General features: G+C 37.4%; 1 protein-coding gene across 3 annotated transcripts in view; it reads left to right on the plus strand.

Annotated features, from left to right (window-relative positions):
* Nucleotides 1-21,865, plus strand: part of ABCC9 (ATP binding cassette subfamily C member 9) — a 127,795-nt gene that overhangs the window by 42,826 nt on the left and 63,104 nt on the right. For all 3 annotated transcript variants that reach the window (XM_080662427.1, XM_080662428.1, XM_080662426.1), the window contains exons 15-18: nt 8,915-9,023; nt 14,121-14,225; nt 19,167-19,239; nt 20,106-20,211. In XM_080662427.1, the coding sequence (XP_080518553.1) occupies nt 8,915-9,023; nt 14,121-14,225; nt 19,167-19,239; nt 20,106-20,211 (393 nt within the window). The remainder of the gene's footprint in view (nt 1-8,914; nt 9,024-14,120; nt 14,226-19,166; nt 19,240-20,105; nt 20,212-21,865) is intronic.

Raw genomic sequence — 21,865 nt, forward strand, 5'->3', positions numbered from 1 at the left:
TTTTGAGGAAACTCCATACTGTTCTCCATAGTGGCTGCACCAGTCTGCATTCCCACCAGCAGTGCACAAGGGTTCCTTTTTCTCTGCATCCTCGCCAGCACTTGTCGTTTGTTGATTTGTTGATTATAGCCATTCTGACAGGTGTGAGATGGTACCGCATTGTCTTTTTGATTTACATCTCTCGGATAATTAGTGACTTTGAGCATGTTTTCATATGTCTCTTGGCCTTCCTTCTGTCTTCTTTTGAAAAGTTTCTATTCAGGTCCGTTGCCCATTTTTTTATTGGATCATTTATCTTCCTTTTATTAAGTTGTATGAGTTACCTGTAAATGTTGGAGATTAAACCTTTATCAGTGATAACATTTGCAAATATGTTCTCCCATACAGTGAGCTTTCTTGTTGTTTTGTTGATGGTTTCCTTTACTGTGCAAAAGCTTTTATTTTTATATAGTCCCATTTGTTTATTTTCTCTTTAGTTTCCATTGCCCCAGGAGCGGTATTGGTGAAGAAATTGCTTTGGCATATGTCTGAGATTTCTCTGCCTGTGGATTCCTTTAGTATTTTTATGGTTTCCCATCTTATGCTTAAGTCCTTTATCCATTTTGAATTTATTTTTGTGTATGGTGTAAGTTGGTGGTTTAGTTTCATTTTTTTGCATGTATCTGTCCAATTTTCCCAACACCATTTATTGAAGAGACTTTCTTGACTCCATTGTATGTTCATGCCTCCTTTGTCAAATATTAATTGAGCATAGTGGTTTGGGTCGATATCTGGGTTCTCTATTCTATGCCATTGGTCTATATGTCTGTCCTTGTGCCAGTACCAGGCTGTTTTGAGAATAGTGGCTTTGTAATACAGCTTAAAATCTGGTATTGAGATCCCACCTACTTTGTTCTTCTTTCTCAGGATTGCTGTGACTATTTGGGGTCTTTTTAAATTCCAGATGAATTTTTGGAGAGTTCTTTCTAGGTCTGTGAAATATGCCGTTGGTATTTTAATGGGGAGTGCATTGAATCTATAGATTGCTTTGGGTAGTATGGACATTTTAATGATGTTGATTCTCCCAATCCATGAACATGGTATGTTCTTCCATCTGTTTATGTGTTCCTCTATCTCTTTTTTCAGTGTCCTGTAGTTTTCCACGTATAGGTCTTTTACCTCCTTGGTTAAGTTTATTCCTAGGTATCTTAATTTTTTTAGTGCAATAGGAAATGGGATTGCTTTTTTAGTCTCTCTTTCTTTAAGTTTACATTGGTGTATAGAAATGCCATAGATTTCTTGGTGTTAATTTTGTATCCTGCTACATTGCCAAATTCATTTATTAAGTCTAATAGTTTTTTGATGGAGTGTTTCAGGTTTTTTATGTACAATATCATGTCATCTGTGAATAAGGACAGCTTTACTTCTTTTCCAACTTGGATGCGTTTTATTACTTCTTCTTCTCTAATCACAATGGCTAGTACTTCTAGTACTATGTCAAACAGGAGTGGTGAGAGTGGGCATCCCTGTCTTGTTCCTGTTCTTAGGGGAAATGGTTTTAGTTTTTGCCCATTGAGTATGATGTTGGCTGTGTGTTTGTCATATATGGCTTTTATTATGTTGAGGTATGATCCTTCTATTCCCACCTTGCTGAAAGTTTTTATCAAGAAAGGTTGTTGGATTTTGTCAAATGCTTTTTCTGCATCAATTGATATGACTATGTGATTTTTTTATCTCTCAATTTGTTTATGTGATGCTCAATTTGTTTATTGATTTGCGGACATTGTACCATCCTTGCATCCCTGGGATAAATCCTACTTGGTCATGGTGTATGATCTTTCTGATGTACTGCTGGATCCGATTTGCTAGAATTTTGTTGAGGATTTTGGCATCTATGTTCATGAGGGATATTGGCCTATAATTGTCTTTCATTGTGTTGTCCTTATCTGGTTTTGGTATTAGGGTGATGCTGGCTTCATAGAAGGAGCTTGGAAGTGTTCCTTCCTCTTGAATTTTTTGGAATAGTCTGAGGAGGATAGGTTTTAGTTCTTCCTTGAATGTTTGGTAAAACTCCCTTGTGAAGCCCTCTGGCCCCGGGCTTTTGTTTGCTAGAAGCTTTTTGATGACCACTTCAATTTCTTTCATAGTTATTGGCCTATTGAGATTTTTAGATTCTTCCTGATTGAGTTTTGGAAGGTTGTATTTTTCTAGGAATATGTCCATTTCCTCCAGGTTGTCCAGTTTGTTGGAATAGAGTTGTTCATAGTATTTTTTAACAATCCTTTGTATTTCTGTGGGGTCTGTTGTTATTTCTTCTCTTTCATTTCTGATTTTGCTTATTTGGGTCCTCTCTCTTTGCTTCTTGGTGAGCCTGGCTAGAGGTTCATCAATCTTGTTTATCCTTTCAAAGAAACAGCTCTTGGTTTTGTTGATCTTTTGTATTTTTTTTTTTTTTGTCTCTATGTTGTTTATCTTCGCTCTTATCTTTATTTCCTTCCTTCTGCTTACACTGGGCTTTTCTTGTTGCTTTCTTTCTAACTCTTTGAGTTGTAGGGTTAGGTAATTTATTACCATTGTTTCTTGTTTTTTGCAGTAGGCTTGTAGAGCTATGAACTTCCCTCTCAAGACTGCTTTCTCTGTGTCCCATAGATTTTGGATTGTTGTGTTTTCATTGTCATTTGTTGCCATGAGGTTTTTTATTTCTTCTTTGATCTCTCTGGTAACCCAGTCATTGTTTAATAGCATGCTATTTAGTCTCCAGGTGTTTGATTTTTTTGGATTGTTTTTATTGTAGTTGATTTCCAGTTTTATGCCACTGTGGTCTGAGAAGATGCTTGATATGATTTCTATCTTCTTGAATTTGAAGAGACTTTGCCTGTGACCCAATATATGGCCTATCTTTGAAAATGACCCATGTGCACTTGAGAAGAATGTATATTCTGTGGTTTTGGGGTGAAATGTTCTGAAGATGTCAATTAATCCCATCTGGTCTAGTGAGTCTTTTAGGATTGATGTTTCTTTGCTGATTTTTTGTTTAGATGATTTGTCCAGTGGTGATAGTGGGGTATTAAAGTCCCCTACTATGATTGTATTGCTGTCAATCTCTCCCTTGATATCCTCCAGGAGTTTTTTATGTATTTGGGTGCTCCTGTATTGGGTGCGTATATGTTTACCAGAGTTATTTCTTCTTGTTGGATTGCTCCCTTTAGTATTATGAAATGGCCTTCCTTATCTCTTGTTATGTCCTTCACTTTGAGATCTAATTTGTCAGATATAAGTATTGCTACCCCAGCTTTTTTTTCATTTCCATTCTCCTGAAAAACCTTTTTCCATCCCTTCACCATCAGTCTTTGTGCATCTTTTTTTCTGAGGTGGGTTTCTGTAGACAACAGATATATGGGTCATGTTTTCTTATCCACTCAGTTACCCTATGTCTTTTGATTGGGGCATTTACTCCATTTACATTTAAAGTTTTTATTGATAGGTACTTGTTTGTCGCCATTTTTATTCTTTACCCCTGTGTTCCTTCTTCACTTCCTATTTCTTCTTTTTACAGCAGACCCTTTAGCATTTCTTGCATTGCTGGTTTGGTGGTAATAAACTCCCTTAGTCTTTTTTCGTCTGTGAAGCTCCTGATTTCACCCTCAATTTTGATTGATAGCCTTGCTGGGTACTGTATTCTTGGATTCAGACTCTTCCTTTGCATGACTTTGTATATTTCATTCCATTCCCTTCTGGCCTGATGTGTTTCCATTGAGAGATCAGTCGCTAGTCTGATGGGGGATCCTTTGTAGGTAACTTTCTGTCTCCCTATGGCCGCTTTTAAGATTCTTACTTTGTTGTTGGTGTTTGCCAGTTTAATTATAATGTGCCTTGGCATCGGTCTTTTGGGATTCATTTTGTTTGGGACTCTGTGAGCTTCTTGGATTTGTGTGGGTTTTTTCTTCCCTATATTAGGGAAGTTTTCTGTCATTATTTCTTCAAACAGGTTTTCTATTCCTTGCTCAGTTTCCTCTCCTTCTGGCACTCCTATTATGTGGATGTTGTTTTGTTTTGTGTTGTCCCAAAGTTCCCTTAGGCTAGCCTCCTGTTTTTTATTTATTTATTTTCTAGATGCTGCTCTACTTGGGCATTTTTTCCTACCTTGTCTTCTAGCTCACTGATGCAGTTCTCTGCTTCTTCTAGTCTACTGTTGATGCTTTCTATTGAGTTCTTTATAGCAGTGATGTCATGTTTTCATTTCTTCTTGGTTCTTCTTCATTTTCTCTTGGTTCTTACACATATTGTTGAATTTGTCTTCCATTCTTTTTAGCCACCTTATGACCATTTCTCTGAATTCTTTCTCTGACAGGTTGCTTGCCTCCATTCTGTTTACTTCCTTCTCTGGTGATGCCTCCTTTTTTTTCATATGCGGGCTGTTTCTTTGTCTCCCCATGATCTCTCTTCTCTGGGTGTTTGGTTATGTAGTTCTCTCTCTCCTGCATTGGTTTAAAAGCACAAAATACAACACAACAAGGCACTGAACACAAATGTATTCACAATACTTGTAACCCAAATAAAAGTGACCACCAGAGAAAAGATAACTAGGGGATAAGAAAGAAAAAAGGAAAGAAAAAGGAGTGCAAAAATGAAATTGAGAAAAGGAAAAAAAAGTAAGAGAGAAAAGAAAGAGAATGAAAAAGAAGAGGGGAATAAACTATTTATATGGGGAAAAAACTCCAGTAGAATAGCCTCTAATCCCAATAAATGCAAGCAACAAATACCTAGAGATGAATTCAAACTACACACAACTAATATCAAGCAAGGCAAGGAAAAACAGAAGCAAAAAACAAACAAAAATAAAACCAAAAAACAAAACAAAACAAAACAAACAAACAAAAAGAAAAAGTGAAACAGTCTCACAAACAAGCATAAAAAACACACAATATAATCAACAATCAGGCAAACAACAACAAAAGGACCGAGAGGAAAAAATTTGGATAGTGAAGAAAGAGAAGAGAGAGGTGTGTATGGACTTAGAGCAGGGGATTGTAAATTAGATATATAAGTAGGATGAATTTTTAACAGGGGGTAAAAAGAAGGAATAGGGAAAATCCAAAGCAGGAATAGGGTAAGAGAAACAGGACGACAAAAGGGGAAAAGTGAGGAAGAGATTGTTGGCATAAAGGTAAAGTTGAGATAGAGTAAAATGATGCTAAAGGAAAGATGAAAATAGAATTTAGAACACCAATCCCAAAATAAAATAAAGAGAAAACAAAATGACACTTTAAAAAAGGTAAAATAGTAGTAGTAATAATACTGATTAAAAATAAAAATGTAATAATTAAAAAGCTAAAATCAAGTGAGGAGAAAAGAAAAGAAATTTAATTTCTTAAGTAAAAGATGAAATAAAAATAAAAATGTGCAGTAGTGAAGGCCATTAATTTCCTCTGCTGTTCTGTTTGGAACACCTGTTTCCTAGTCAGGACAGTATTGAAGTTCCCTGCGTTCCACTGCTTCTCAGTGTTGTAAGCCACAGTCCTGATTTTCAAGCAGGCAGTACTTCTTTGTTTCTTATACTTCTTTATTTGTGTTTACACAAGAGTCAATTTGTGATTCAACCCTTAGGTGGCAATGTTTCTGATTGACCTCTGGGTCTATAAGTCCTCTCTAGCTAGTGCTTAGATTTTGTTTTCCCTGTCGCACTTAATACTGGTTTGGGGAATGGGCTGCCCCAGAGCTGGTTCTCTGATTGTTATTCCCTGCTCTGATCCCCAGGTTCCACAAAAACAACTTTCCCCTGCAGTCTCTTAGAGTGTCCCCAATTGGGTGATCCTATGTCCTGGGCTTAGTAATCAAAAGCAAGGATTTAAAGAGAAAAAAAAGAAAAGAAAAAAGAGCCAGAGTAAGTGTGCAACTTTTACCCTCCAGCGCTGCGTGCAAGTCTGTGCAGTCTTTTTACCCCCTGGCTTTAAGTAGCTGGCACACTGTTAAAATTTTTAGGCTGCCCTTTTGCACCCAGTTCAGCTATGGGTTGCTTTTTAGAGTTCCCTTCTGTTGGCAGCCCTGCGGATCCCCTTCCACATTCGTGGATCACACTAGCCCCGATGGCCACGGATTTTTTGGGGGTGCAGACTTCCCTGGATTCTCTAGCTCCCATTGTGCGTGTTTCTCTCTCCTGCCTGGATCACAGACTTCACCTTTTCCTAGGCAAAATCTGACCTTTCCCTGAGAAAGTGCAGAGCTCCTCTGAGTCCGTGTATTCGCGTTGCTTGGGGTCCGGTGTTCCTGGGTTTGCAGCTGTTCCCTGGGTGTTGTTTTTGTAGATTCCCAGGATTTTTAGACTTCTGATAACAGCCACTCTCCCCTTCAAGATGGCACGGTCTCCACGTCACAGCTGATTGCTCCGAGCAGGATTTCAGCAGCAGTGGAGGCTGCCTGGTCAGGGGAACCCTGTCTGACAATCCCAACAGTCCCTTGGAGTATAGCTGTCCCTCAACTCACAAATAAACACTCCCGTGCAACCACACACTCTCCTTTCGTTCTCTCACTCACGCACTATCTTGCAGTCTGCCTTCCTGTCAGCAGCCATCTTACAAGTCTCTGAAATTCTTTTTTTAATTGTAGTAAAATATATATGTATATTTGCCATTTAAACCATTTGAAGTGTACTGTTCAGTGACATTAAGTACATTTATACGGTTGTGCAACCATCACCTCAATCTATCTCCAGAAATTTTTTACCTTCTCAAATCAAAACTCTATACCCATTAAATAATAACTTTCCATTTACCTCTCCTCCAAGTCCCTGGTAACCACCATTGATTTCTGTCTCTATGAACTTGACTACCCTAACTATCTCATATAAACGGAATCATACATTTGTGTGTGTGTGTGTGTGTGTGTGTGTGTCTTATTTTACTTAGCATAGTGTCTTCAAGCTTCATCCATATTGTCATATCACTATGTTTAAGTGAGTCAAGAATTCCAGAACCATGGTGCAGCCACGGTGGAAAACAGTATGGTGGTTCCTCAAAAAAAATTAAACATAGGATTATCATATAGTGTGGCAATTCCACTTCTGGGTATATACCAAAAAGAATTGAGAGTAGAGACTTGAATAGATATTGTACACCCATGTTCATAACAGCACTATTCACAATAGCCAAAAAGTGGAAACAACCCGTGACCATGAATGGATGAATAAATAAACAAAATGTGGCATTTACATACAATGGAATATTATTCAGCTAGAGCTCTTCTTATGCAATTATCTCTTTTAATTCCCTGCAAATATAATTTGGAAAGTAATAGATTTCCCCAATGAATTTTATCTACCTTCATGTTTTCAATGAGAGGAAATAGTTTCTATGGCATGTAAACATAAAGGGTTTAAAGGTCATGGGCAACAGACTGAATTAAATTTACTTTTCTTCGTTTTATTAGTCTGTCAGAAAATCAAACTAGCTAGTTCTATCTGGAGGCAATTAACTTGACTTTAAGCTCAAATGAACAAAAAAATTTAAAAGAAACCATTATTTCAAATATATAATTTCTAGTTTCTTATTAAAGGCAATATTTTCCCTGTGTTTGATGCTGCATGTGCCAAGCCAGTTTGTCCCATTCTAGAATGCTAAAAGGAACATTTCTTTTGCAACTTCACATAATTTTTTTAGTGTACTATTTTATTTATAGGAGGATTTTTCAAATCTTGTTCATTGTTTTCTTTAATTTTTTCCTTTTGCTTCTAATCCTGTGACATTGGTCTGAAAAGTCAGAGCAGGAGGGATGGGAGCACCAATGAGTTTTGTGCCCAGCCTAAGCAGACCATAGTGAAGAAAGTTTGGAAACTACTCTTCTAGAGTAGGGTTTCTCAAACTGTAATGTGGTATGAAGCATCTCATTACAAGATATATTTTGATTACGCAGGTCTGGAGTGGGGCCTGATGTCCTCTGTCTCTAGTGAGCTTTCAGGTGTTGTTGACGCTGCTGGTCTTTGGCCAACATATTGAGTACCAGCTCTCTAGAGGTCCCTCTCTTTACCAGGTTTAGAAAATATGTGTAATATACACTGAGTGGCCAGATTATTATGATCTCTGAACGCATAATAATCTGGCCACTCAGTGTATGTATGTGTGTGTGTATATGTGTGTGTGTGTGTGTGTGTGTGTGTGTGTGTGTGTGTGTGTGTGTATATTAGAGGCCTGGTGCATGAATTCGTGCATGGGTGGGGTCCAGCCAGCCTGGCCAGGGGGAGGGGACATGGGCGCGGTTGGCCGGCCTGCCTGCTGGTCGAACTCCTAGTCGAGGAGATAATTTGCATATTAGCCTTTTATTATATAGGCTATACTCTGAATGGCCAGATTATTATGCATTCAGAGATCCTAATAATCTGGCCACTCAGTGTATAACATGTAAGCCAGATAGCATAGTGGCCACGAACGCCAGATCTGTGTGTTAACACTAAATGCTTTTATGCAGGTTACTTAACTTCTCTGTACTTTATTTCCCCTCATTTTTAAAGTTAGAATAATGAGAAATTTCCTCACTGGTGGTATTATTTTTAACCACCCTGTTTCAAGCTCCTCTCCAACTCTACTATCTTTGACAAGGAATACAAATGCAAAAACCCCACCAAAAATGAAACCAAACCAACCAACCAACCAAACAAACAAAAAAACAGTGCAAAAGTAATTTGACTAATTTAAGGTGACTGATTGATTCTGGTTTTTCTGAAAATTTTCCATTTTTAGAACTAAAAGTGCTAGGTCCTGGGAATCCATCGTTCCTGGGCAATATAGGACGCTTATTTATCTGAGTTGAATTTCCAGTTGGTCTTGAGACATGACTTTAAGTTGCTTGCTCAACAGGATAGTGAGAGGAAGAGTTTGTTTAAGTAGAGCTTCATTATTGTTGGTATTATTTTTGACCCTTTGTGATTGTTTGTTTTTTGCAGTGTTCAAAAGTTGAATGAGTTTCTCCTTAGTGATGAGATTGGCGATGACAGCTGGCGAACTGGTGAAAGTTCTCTTCCTTTTGAGTCCTGTAAGAAGCACACTGGAGTTGTAAGTGCTTTTTCTTGTTATGGAAACTTGTGAATAGGAGATAGTCCCAAGAATGAATGATTTAAAATGGTAATGAAGAAGAAATTGTAAGCTTCACTTTAATCTATATGAAAAATGATTGACACCTGCTTCTACAACAAATCTAAAATCAATCAATAAATGTATGAAGCTTATCTTTATAAGTCATCAAAGAATTTTCCTGAGAAATTCGGCACATGTTTTTCTTTTATTTTAATAATCTATTTTTTATATTTCAATTACAGTTGACATTCAACATTATATTAGTTTCAGGTGTACAACATGGGGGTTAGACATTTATATAACTTACAAAGTGTTTCCCCCAATAAATCTAGTATTTACCTGGCACTATACATAATTATTATAATATTATCGACTATATTTTCTATGCTGTACTTGATATCCCCAAAATAGCACATGTTCAATTCAAAGGAAATTGACAGATTGTACCCCAAGCTTTATATAAAAATAAAACAAAATCAGCTTACAACTCCTGTACCATATTCTTATAATACTTTTTAGCTGTATTACACATTATAGTTTAAAAAGTGCTTTCTGATGCATTATGTTTTTTGATTCACTTAACACTACATTACATCACCTACTTTTCTTTTTCAGGTTAATATATTGAGTTTGCATGTGATATGGCTTGAATAAAGTCAGAAAATTAGTAAGTGTCAGAGCTAGAATTAATAATGAGTATTTTAAGTCTTGAACCTGTTTATTTATCCATTACACAAATACTCAGTATCTACATAACGGTTGGAAATACGGTCAATATTATTTTGTCATGTATTACATGTAATATGACATGGTTCATGTATTTGCCTGTGCTTCCAGACTTATTGTCTACCCTGTACTTCATGCCAAGACCTATACATGCAGCAATGAACAAGGCAGAAAAGATCCTTCTTGTCACAGAGTTTGCTTTCTTAAGGCAGGAAAAGATGCTAAACAAGTAAAAAAAAAAGAGATAATTTTTGCTGTGGAAAGAAAATAAAACTATTAGAGAGTGACTGGGATACTTGAAGCAGGGTGGTAATTTCCCAGAAGGTCCCTTCGATATCTGGCATTTGAGATGATACCTGAATGAAGAGTAGGCACCTGTCCTGCAAAGCTCTGCAAAAGAGCATTTCAGGCAGAGAACTAGCCCATGCAAAGACCCTGAGGTAGTAATTAATGTGGTATGTTCAAGGAACAGAGGAGCACTATGGTGACACCTGGTAAAGAAGAGAAAGGACAAAGTAAGAACAAGGATTAATGGTCTTATAGATATGGAAAGATTTGGATTTTATTAGCATGTAATAGGAAACGATTAGACAGTTGCAAAGTAGGGAATGATATTAACTTGTTTATATTTCTAAAAGATCACTTTGATACTTGGTAGAAAGTAGTCAATGGAGACAAGAGTAGAATAGATAGATCACTAAAGAGGTCTTTATAAAATAGGAAAGAAATAATGGTCGAAATTAGTTTTTATTGCGTTTCAGTGGACCTGGAAAGGAAGTGACCAAATTTATTTCTTTAGGCTGGGCTTACAAAGACTTGCTAATAGATTGGATGGAGGGAATGAAGGAGGAAGAGGACTCAAAGATGAGTCAGGTTATTGATTTGACTGCTGGATAGATGGTGGAACCATTAACTGATATCCGGAGGTTGAGAAATGAATAAGTTTGTGTTGAGGTGGAATCAAGAGGTATATTTTGCACATGATAATCTTGAGATATGTATTTACATCCAAGAAGAGAAATCAGCAATTGGAGGTGTAAAGATATGAGTCATTAGTCATCAGATAATATTTAAATCAATGGAACTAGACTCTTGAGAGGAATGTCTGAAAAATTATAAAGACTTTAAAATTAATATGTATTTTCACAGCAGTAATACAGAAAGGTGTTATTCTAAAATGAGTTATGGTATAAGTTAATATTAGTTACTCATGTTACTCTTAGAGAAAAATATGAATGGATTTACCATATATGTAACCAATCCAAAATGCACATGCAATTTCCTGACTGGAATTGACTGAGGCTTGAAAAGCCTTTATCAGAAGTCAATCAATCTTAAATTTTTCTTTACATTATGTTTAAAAATACTGAAAACAGTTAAGATGAGCACTTGGCTATATTTAGGTTTGTTGTTATTTTTCTGCTTTTCTGAAGTTATTTTTTTACTCTCTGTTAAGTTGTTTTATTGAGCAGGTGTGACTTTTGTCTGAGAAGGAATCACCATCCATGTTTGTGGACATGCCTCAAAATGTTTGTTTGCTATTGTGTGGATATGAACACAAAGACAAGAACACATTATGAAGCGTCTACATTTTGAAGCAGCAGGAAAGTGAAGCGTTTCATTAGAACAGCCTTGTCACACTTTGGATGATAAGAGATTACCAGAGAACTCATTTCAGAGCTGTAGAGGATGAGCAGAGTGAGATGACCTTGAGAAAGGGGTTGTGGGAGGTCAAGTTTGTGGAGTTAGGGAAATCTGAAGAATCTTTTGTATGAGATGAGGGATAGAAGAAAAATTGAACTGAGAAAAGATTTTTGGAATGAAAAAAAGAATCCCCTTCAAATGCATCTAATATCTTCAGGGTTATTGAAACCAGACTGGACTTCTGATGTCTTTCAGGGTCATTCATCACGGCTGATGGGCCAAACCACAAACGACAAACTTTTAAAAATGGAGTGAAAAAATCTGTGTGTTTGAAAATAACACTAATGGAAACTCCTCTTGAGAGAGCTTAAGATGCTATGTATTCTGTAAAAGCTTAGAGTTAAGTGGTTTTGGCTGTAGAATCTCCATGGAGAATTAGTGACATTCTAGAGCCAAAGTCTCTTCAAATTACATCTGTGGAACTCCAACTCAAATCTCTGTCAACACATCTCCTCCTCCCACCCTCTCCTTAGTTTCGTGAAGAACATGAAATCATTCCTTTTGGACCTCTGGGGGCAATCCTACTATAGAATTATTCTAGAAAACATTAAATATATGTATAGATATAGACCTATCTTATGTGGAAAATATTTTTAGCTTAAATGATAGTGACTTTCTATAGCATTTCATACAATGTACTTCTAGGGTCATCTGTGAGGACTGTGAGAAGAAAAACAAAGCTAAGATAAAATTTCATAAGCACTCTTTTTTATTTTTTAAGTTAAAATGCATTGAGTGTTTTCTGTGTGACAAAAACACTGATACTTCTTAGAGACTTTTTAATCTGTGAATTTATTTGCATGTAGCCTATTTGATGGTGTGAGATGCAGTTGATATATACCAATGATGGAAGTTGAAAGAACAGTATCTTGTTTAGATTAAGTTACTGATTATTTGAGTACATTCCTAATTCTGATAGTAAAGCTCAATGGATTTTTCAAAAAGCTAATTCTACAATTCCAGCCCCCCTCCAAGTTTAACAGTTCTAGAACCCTTTGCTTTTATATATAGTTTATCAGTTTTAAAGTATATTGCTATTTAGCCTTCACAATCTCTATTAGATATTTAAATATTGAGCTTATAAACTTTTTTACATTAGAGGCTTACAGATCAGAATTTTCTACCTTCTCTTTAGTCAATTGTCTTTATCCCTTGAAATTAAACTCAAAATTAGAGACTAACAAATTTCTGGTTATGGCAGTTTAGGTTCATCTTAGGTACCTGAAGACTGTTTAATGTCAGCTGGCATCTTTATTATGGACTAGAGGCCCGATGCACAAAATTCGTGCAAAAGAGTAGGCCTTCCTTCCCCTGGCTGCCGGCACCGGCTTCCCTCCGGCCACCGGCAGGCACCTGGGACCCGGGCTTCCCTCACAGTCCCAGCTGGTCATCCGGAAGGTCATTATGCTTTTATTATTATAGATGCTTTAGTCATTTGACTAAGAACAATGCTATAATCCTACATATACTGAGTGGCCAGATTATTATGATCTCTGAACGCATAATAATTTGGCCACTCAGTGTATATCCTATATAATAAAAGGCCAATATGCAAATTGTCTCCTCGACCAGGAGTTTGACCAGCAGGCAGGCCGGCCAACTGCCCATGTCCGCCCCCGCTGGCCAGGCTGGCCAGACCCCACCCATGCACGAATTCATGCACCGGGCCTCTAATATTATATACACACACACACACACACACACACACACACAGGCAGGCTCCAATCGCTTGATGGGGAACAGGGAACCAGGGATGGGCGGAGCCAGGCCAAGGCCCCTGCCCTGCTGGTCACCCCACACACAGAGGGTGACTGGTGGGGGGGAGGTGGGGCTGGTGAGTGGGGGCGGGAGAGGCCGACCTCTTGGTCCCCGCCCCCAGCAGGCTCCGATCGCCCATTGGTGAATGGGGACCGGGGGTGGGTGGCAGCAGGGGCAGGTGGCTGCCGGCAGCCAGGAAAGTTGGCCCTGATCGCAGGCCAGGCCTAGGGACCATACCTGTGCATGAATTTCATGCAGTGGGCCTCTAGTATTTGATAAAGACCAGATCATTTTACAATGATTGTGAGGTTTCCTTATGAAATAATATTCATGTTTGGGGGAAAAATTCCTAGTTCTTTATACCTTTTCTCACTCCACAATGGATCCTCGGGTGATATTAGCCCTATCTGATTTAAGTGAGTATGTGAGATTCAAAATCCTCATGATGCAGAGTGTTGGAACATTTACAAGCCTGGTAGCCTAACAAGTAGATTCGGGGTTAACCTGAATTAGTGTGTTTGCCTTTTGACATGACACACAGTTCTTTATTGCCTGGGTGTATTCATCCAATGGCTGGAGAAAAGATATCCAAAACCTAGCTTGGGGTTTGGCACTTTAACTTCCATCATTTTGCAAGTCACATATCTTTGTGTTTTCATTTTTCTTAAAAAGCTGTGAATTAAACTTAAAATTATAGCTTAACACTTTTTCATTATAATTTGCCCTTTTTGTGGGGGGAGGGAGAAACCAGTGAAATAATTTAAATATGACATTTACTTGTTTCTTTTTCTTGGAATTCAAGTGGAGAAGTAGCAATGTGAGTTCAGTCAAACCTCAATTTTTTCATAAAGCTTCAATTTGTGTTCTTTTCCATTTGGAATGCAACAGCCAAAAACCATAAACAGGAAACAGCCTGGAAGATATCACCTGGACAGCTATGAGCAATCAACACGACATCTACGTCCTGCAGAATCAGAGGATATTGCAATAAAGGTTATTCTATTTCCTGGATTCTTACACGAATAGAAACATTAATGTTATGGTGACGTTCAGCAAATGTGTCCTGAAACATGTTTTTAAAGTCTCTTTATAATCACTAATCTTAAAACAGTTAAAAAAATATTCTGATGAGTTTAGAATTCTCAGTTCTTCCTGACCTCCTAACCAGTTTTTGCCTCAGCAGTATGTTTTAATAGCGTGAGACCAAGCCTTTCTTCTGAATCAGCATTAGAAGTTAGTATCCAACATCATTCCCTTCATATGCTTATGTACCAAGTAAATTGATTTATAGAGAACACCAATATTACAAATCCAGTTTTTAAGGAAATAAATGAGATAGTATCTTCAACCAGGAAAAGTTTAGACCAGTGCTGCATGCATTCCCCAGTTTCCCGATACTGATCTAATTTTAAACTCAGCTGTGGTGGGTACTCTCCCCAGCCACATATGCTTTGATAGGACAGGCTACCAGAGTAATACAGGCTGAGGGCTGTTAGTTTGGATAAGCCCTAGGGAGGGGTCAGTGCTGAGTAGGGACTAGAACAGATGCTTGCAGCCGTCAAAGCCTCTGGACTTCGGAGCCACCAGAGGCCAGGAAACCAGTCCTGTTAGAAAACTAGCTGCTTTGGCTGCTCCAGACTATCCAACTCCATGCACAGCCCGGCCAATCAGAGAGCGAGGGAGGCTCAGTGGAGTGTAGAGTAGTGCCAAAGGCTACATTTAATTCTTTTCTCATTCCTTATTGCCTGGCACAATACCTGTCCTACAATAAGCACTTACAAAATGTGAGCAAATGTGTTAGTGGAGGGAATAAGCCTATGAGAGCCCTACCTCTGCCATTAATTTGATGTGTGACTTTGGGGAAAATTACTTTGCCTCTCTGAGCCATGCTTTGTCCATCCTGAGGTGATGATGCCTGTTTAGTGTGGTTGTTCTGAGGATAAAATATGTTACCTGTGAATTAGAAAGAACTGTAGTGACTCTTAACCTTGGCTATATGTTAGAATGTCTTAGAAAGCTTTAAATATATATAAAACACATGTACACCATTTAAAAATAATTCTAGTAGTTTTATAGGCAATTATAATGTGTAAGTAGGGTGTGAACTAGTAGGTTATGAAAAATAAGTGATGAGAGACTAGAAAGGATCCTCTATGCTGCTAATTTTCAACAATGCTGAGATAAATAAGTGCATTAGTGAATAAGGAAATAGGGTTAGTTTTTTTTAATTGACATTTTCTATACAAGATAGTAGGGATCTAAAAATATGTCTTTTCTATGTGCCTTTTAAATTTGTTTTTATTTTGAGTGTAAAAACAGGAGGCCATTATTTTCCCCCCAAAGCTGACACTTCCTGCACCAATAAATAAATAAATAATAAAAAAACAAACCAAGAAAATCTACCAAAAAAAAAAAAAAATCTCAGAAACCCCCTTTATAAATGTCCTAGAGTCTGCTATGCCTCCGAGTGGCCACTACAGTTTCAAGCCCACCTTCAAGCCCAAATTAATTGTTTACTTATGGCAATAATTCCCAAATTGGTAATAACTCGTTTCTTCTTGAAATATTTTTATTGAGAAATAAAACATACATGTACCATTAAATGAAAAAGTAAACAGCTATGCAGCCACCACCAAGTAAAGAATGTCAGCTCCCTCTGAAGGTCCCCAACACAGACATTGCTGCGCTCATATCTCTCCCCTTTCCCCCCACCACTGTGGCACCAGCTGTTATGTGCTCGATATATGTACTTAAACATACCCATATCCTGTAAAATAGGTAGTGTTGTCATGAGCATCTTGTGCTTTCAATTTCCTGAAATGGTTTATGATGGTGTGCCCCTCCTACCTACACTATTGTACTCTGTAGCATGCATCGCTGTGTTTTGCTTATCCCTAGTGATGAACACTGGCTTTGCCTCCATCTTCCCTCTATCATAAATCATTCTATGATGATCATTTTTGCACCTATTCTTTCATGAACCTTTGCAAAGGTTTATGTGTTAGCTGCACTCCCTCCTTCCTTGGAGATTCAGGGATCTGTTTTCTAGTTCATCTTTTTACCTTAGTTGGTGCACGCATGCATGTGATTTAAACTTCCAAGTACGCAGCCTATCTCGTATCCCAGTCCAGAAATCCCTTAAATCTACTTCCACAGCTGCACCTGTGCTCACCTTTGGCCACATCCTGGGGCTGTTGCTCTTCTGAAATCTTAAAAGTTTTAGTACCAGTCAGTCAGTCACATCACATCCTACCCTCCAGCTCTCTCAGGCCTTCACCTTCACTGTTACTGTTTTTAAACCTCATTGCAACCTCCAGTAACTTGAGCCCCTTTCTTTTCTCCCAGTCCTTCAGCACCTTTCTGTAAGCAATCCCAACCTCATGCCTTCTACGCTCCTTTAAGCAGGCTGCTGAGTACTATGGAGAAAATGGTCCAAGTTGGCCTAACCTCAGATTTATTATCTCCAACCTCAGCTGATGCTCAGTAGTTCTTGGCAATTCTTTTGCATGCCTCTCAGCAGCATTATTTTCCATAATCTACAGTAGCTCTGGAATGGTCACCACTCTCTTCCCCTCTCCTGTCTTTCCTGTTGCGCCCTCTTTCTGCAGATAACCTTCACTCCCAATTCACTGGATGCATAAAGGTTGTCGTGTAGGGCCTCTCGGTTCCATGCTAACCCTCTTCCAAACCATCTATGTCTGCATCTCTTTTAGCCTCCTTGGTTATTCTCAGAGAAAGAGAGCCCTCAGCTTCCGAGTTTGTATAATTTCTTTGAACATTGATTGTCATTTAAGCAAAGTATTTGAAACCCCTGTCCCAGCCACCTTTATTATTCCCACAATATGTTTCATAGTTTTTGATTCTGCACCTATTCTTATTGTAGTTCTTACGCAGAAAGGCCTTCATTCAAATTCAATGTCTTTTCTAAAACTAGTTAAAAGGCTTCCTCTTCTGCAAGTTTTTTTTTACCCATTTCAGACATAAATGATTTTCTTTCTGAACTGCTGTTGCACTTACTGTCTGTTTGTCCCATGCCCATAGTGTCTTATATTACACTTATGTCCATGATTTTTTTAAATTGCCACCTGAGGATATGTTATTTATTTATTTATTTACTTACTTATTTATAGGCAGGGAAAGAGAGAGAGGGAGCGAGAGAAACATCTATGTAAGAGAAACATCGATCAGTCGCCTCCAATACGCTCCCTGGCTGGGATCAAACCCGCAACCTTTTGGTGTACAGGACAGTGCTCCAACCAACTGAGCCACCCAGCCAGGGCTACCCATTGTTTTTATACTCACCTGATAATAAGATCATAGGGGTAGGGAAGCTGCATTATACCTTCTTTGTAGCCTACATCACTTCAGACAGAGTGCAGGCTCAGCAAATATTTGTAAAGTAATCAATAACTTAGCCCTTCCCTGCCACCAGCTTTCCAGGACTAATTTTATGCATATCTATGTGATGGATATTTCATACATACTAGTAAATGCCACACATTTGCAAGCTAGAGAAAACCTATTTGGAAGAACACAATCTACCCTTTTTAAACAACTTTTTTACTCTTCAAATTGTTTTATGAAGATTTTTTATGAATATTTTTTTTGGTAACAATTTAGACATCAATCTATTTTGCAAAATTCTGAAAAATAATGTGTTTAGAAATTTCATAATATGTGGTTTTGAAGCAAAATATTAATTTATGAGCAAGGTATGGCATACTTACTTTAATTTTCTCTATTTTTTGGACATTTCCCCTCCCTTCAACTCTCTATTCACCTTCTCAATCTTTGGGTTCTGTCATACCTCTTTTGTTACCCATTACTGTAACTATTAAAACTACCAAGTCCACTTGAAGTCTGCTTAAAGAAGTAGATTGCCAAAATAAAATAATAACAAAAATAAGATAAAAACATTGCTTTGGATAATTCTAAGTCTTGTGATCTTTGCTGGTTGTTGAGGTTTATACATAACCCCCCAAGCAATGTTGCCTTATTTCTGTGCTTTATTCCTCTGTCCTCTTTACTTTTTTTATTATTGTTTAAAGTATTAAGTATGGTATCACATATGTCTCCTTTTCCCCCATTGACCTTCCCCCGGCCACCCTCACCCCCCAGTACATGCCCTCACCCCTTAGTGTCTGTGTCCATTGGTTATGCTTATATGCATGCATACACGTCCTTTGGTTGATTTCTTCCACCCTCCCAATCCCCATCTTTCCACTGAAGTTTGAGTCTGTTCAATGCTTCTCTGTCTCTGTACCTATTTTTGTTCATTTCAGTGAATTACAATGAATCCTTATAGTTCAAACATTAAAAAAAGAAAGAACTACAAACTATTCCAACCAAAATTATTTCAGAGAGGAGGGAGAGGGAGAGAGAAATATCAATGATGACAGAGAATCATTGATCAGCAGCCTCCTGCACAACCCCTACTAGGGATTGAGCTCACAACTGGGCATGTGCCCTTGACTGGAATTGAACCAGGAACCCTTCAGTCTGCAGGCCAAAGCTCTATCCACTGAGCCAAACCGGCTGGGGCTGTAGTTATTTCTGTTCTTTAATTTGCATCACCAAGATCCTAGGAATTGCCTAGTAGTGAGAAAAAAAATGAAGAGTGCTACTTGGAAAATATTTGGGAGAATTGCTTTTTAAGACTGCTCACATGAAAATGGCCCAGTAATCCCAAATTTTCGCATTCTTCATAATGTCATTAATTCAGAGAGCCTCCTTTGATATCCATTCTTGCTTGTTTTTCACTTATAACTCTTAAATATTAATAACTCTGCATCAAAATTTCACCACTGTGTGTTCTATATTGTATTGAAAGTCTGCCAGTGCTTTATAAAGAAAATTTATTTTAATTGGAATTATTTTTTAATGCCACATATTTACATAATTTTATAATTTAATTTTTGTATTCTTATTTTCTAGGTCACAAATGGGTACTTTTCATGGGGCAGTGGCTTAGCTACATTATCCAATATAAATATTCGAATTCCAACAGGTAAGCATCATTTGGTTGTTAATTATCACTGCCATGGGTTTCCAAGATAATTGAGCTTAACAAAAAGATTTTTTAAATTCATAAACATTATTTATTTTCACCATGGAGCTCATGAGTCACTGTATCACTATGGGAATAACTGGAGATGATAAGACTTGCCTTATACTACTGAGTATAGATCTTTGGACAAGTTATTTACTGTACAAATTAACTGTGGTCAGTTCATTTGTTGATTTGACCCATTTAAATAATGGGGTTGTTGATTTCTCATTTCATTTGAGAAAGGATTTAAAAAGAGTTTATGAGAAAATTATTTTTTTATCCCTAAGGAGGACTGATAAAGTTTTCAAAACATTTAAAGCTGAAATACACAATAATTGTATTTAAAATGTCTGGTTAGTTGAATAGAAATATTTTTTTTACCTCATCTGATGGTCAGTAGCTTGGGATTTTTCAATAATACATGCAAATCAATATAAGAAATTGGAGAAGACATTAACAGCCCAAATCACTCATCCCAATGATCAATTTTAGTCACAACTGCCTTTTTCTCCTGGATGAATTGAAATATAAAGTTAAAACTAATCTAAATTATTTAGGCAACCATCTCAATGCTCTGTTCATCAATGTTAGCTATTCTTATAGCTTGAAAAATAATAAATCAAGACCTATATCTTTAATTTTTCTTCCCTTTTTTTAAAAAAAACTTACATATTAGAGAAAGGAGCTGTTAGAATACCTTATTGCCAGAGACCAAAACTGAGCCGTTGATTGTGAAATGTTGACCTTTTATAAATGTATTTTGGTCTTATTTTACAAAGAGAATTCCATCTCATTCTGTTACTATCCTTTGTTCATTTCTCTAGGTCAGTTAACCATGATTGTGGGCCAAGTGGGATGTGGGAAGTCCTCTCTTCTCCTTGCCATCCTAGGCGAGATGCAGGCACTGGAAGGAAAAGTTCACTGGAGCAAGTATGTGCATTTTAAATTAGTGTCTATTGTTCTATCACACATCCAATGATCTTCTAAGGGAAGAAATTAAAGCAATAAATTCCCATGATAGGAGTCGGAACACAGCTATTTATTTATTTATTTGTTTGTTTATTTAAATTTGTGGAAACCTTAAGTGTCATAAATTAAGAATTACAAAGCAATTTTATAGGTGTTTATAATAGTATAAACTAGCATGTTGCTGAGATAAACATAAGATTAAGATTGTAAAGATAGATTTTTAAAATTAAATGGATAACAAAGAAATAATTTAAAAATTCAGCGTGCAATAAAAGAAGGTATGGAAAACTTGCATTATGTATAAAGCTTAAATGCAAACAGAGCCTTAATGGTTCAATGTTCAGAGAAGAAATATGAAATAATCTTTTCCAGAATCTTCATAAGGGGCTGAGAAATCAGTCACTTCTCTTCATACTCAATTTAAATGAGACACTAGAAGTACCTAGTTAGAGATATAAATAGATCAGATTAGTGTGTTGTGTACCCCTAAAGACATGAAAAAGAAAGTATATAGCATGGTGCTTCTTTGGTATATTTGAATGGTTGGCTTGGTGTCTTCAAAACACATTGCAGTAATAAAGTGCCTCAGAACCGTAGTATTATCTACCTACTAGACTCCCCATAAACAGTTATGAACAAATTGTTTACAGCTTATCTAAGAAGTTGGATTGTTGACCAGTTCTAAATCAGGTGTAACTTTGGGGACATTAGGTAATGTCTGGAGATGTTTTTGGCTGTCACAAAGGGAAATTAGGCTGCTACTGATCTAGTTAGCAGAGGCCAGGGATGCTGCCAAACAACCTACAATGCTCAGGACAACCCCATTCCCACTCCCCAAGAGAAATTATCTGGCCCCAAATGTCAGTTGTGCCAAGACGGGAAACCTTGCTCTATACCTACAGACGTTCTTTAATTTCATTTTGTACCCACGATTCTGCATTCTATATGTCTTAGTCTGCTGTTCACATACACAGACATCTCTCAAGAATAAGAAAAGACTATTTAAGGGCATTTTAAGAATAGATTCTATTTTAAACTCCAATTAAGAGAAGGAAATGTTTGGATGTGAAATTTGAACTGGAAACAATAGAACTCATAAATCCTATTTTTGGTATTATTGGCAAAAGGAGGCTGAGAAATGTTGAGTGTACATTTTATTTCTGTTGGGCACATTTAACAGATAGTACACATGAAACAGTTTTGTGAATATTCAGCAGAGGGCTTGGTAAATAATGGCTACCTGGAGTTTGCTTCATGGCAAGTTCCTGTCGTTCACCAAGGTCAGGCACCAGGCAGTGCTTGCCCTGCCACCATCACCGTCCATCTTGCATGACTGTAGGTTTTGAGAAGCAAGCCTTCCTGGATTAAGTTATATTGTGTGATGCGTACAGTCGTAATCAAGTGACTTGGGTTTTATTTTTACCTTGTTTCACTGTCATTAAAACAGAGAGAAAGAATGAGAGATGGTGACAGAAAAAAACTTGAGATTCTATTTTCATACCTCTGGGATGTTCTCCTTATCTAGTCTTCTCCAGTGTTAAAAAAGATTCCAGCTCTACTTGGGCCAAATTGACTCCCAATGTCATCAAGAATTATTATAATTTTTTAATGGATA

The sequence above is a fragment of the Plecotus auritus genome (assembly GCF_963455305.1).
Source record: "Plecotus auritus genome assembly, chromosome: 3".
NCBI classification, from domain to species: Eukaryota; Metazoa; Chordata; class Mammalia; order Chiroptera; family Vespertilionidae; genus Plecotus; species Plecotus auritus.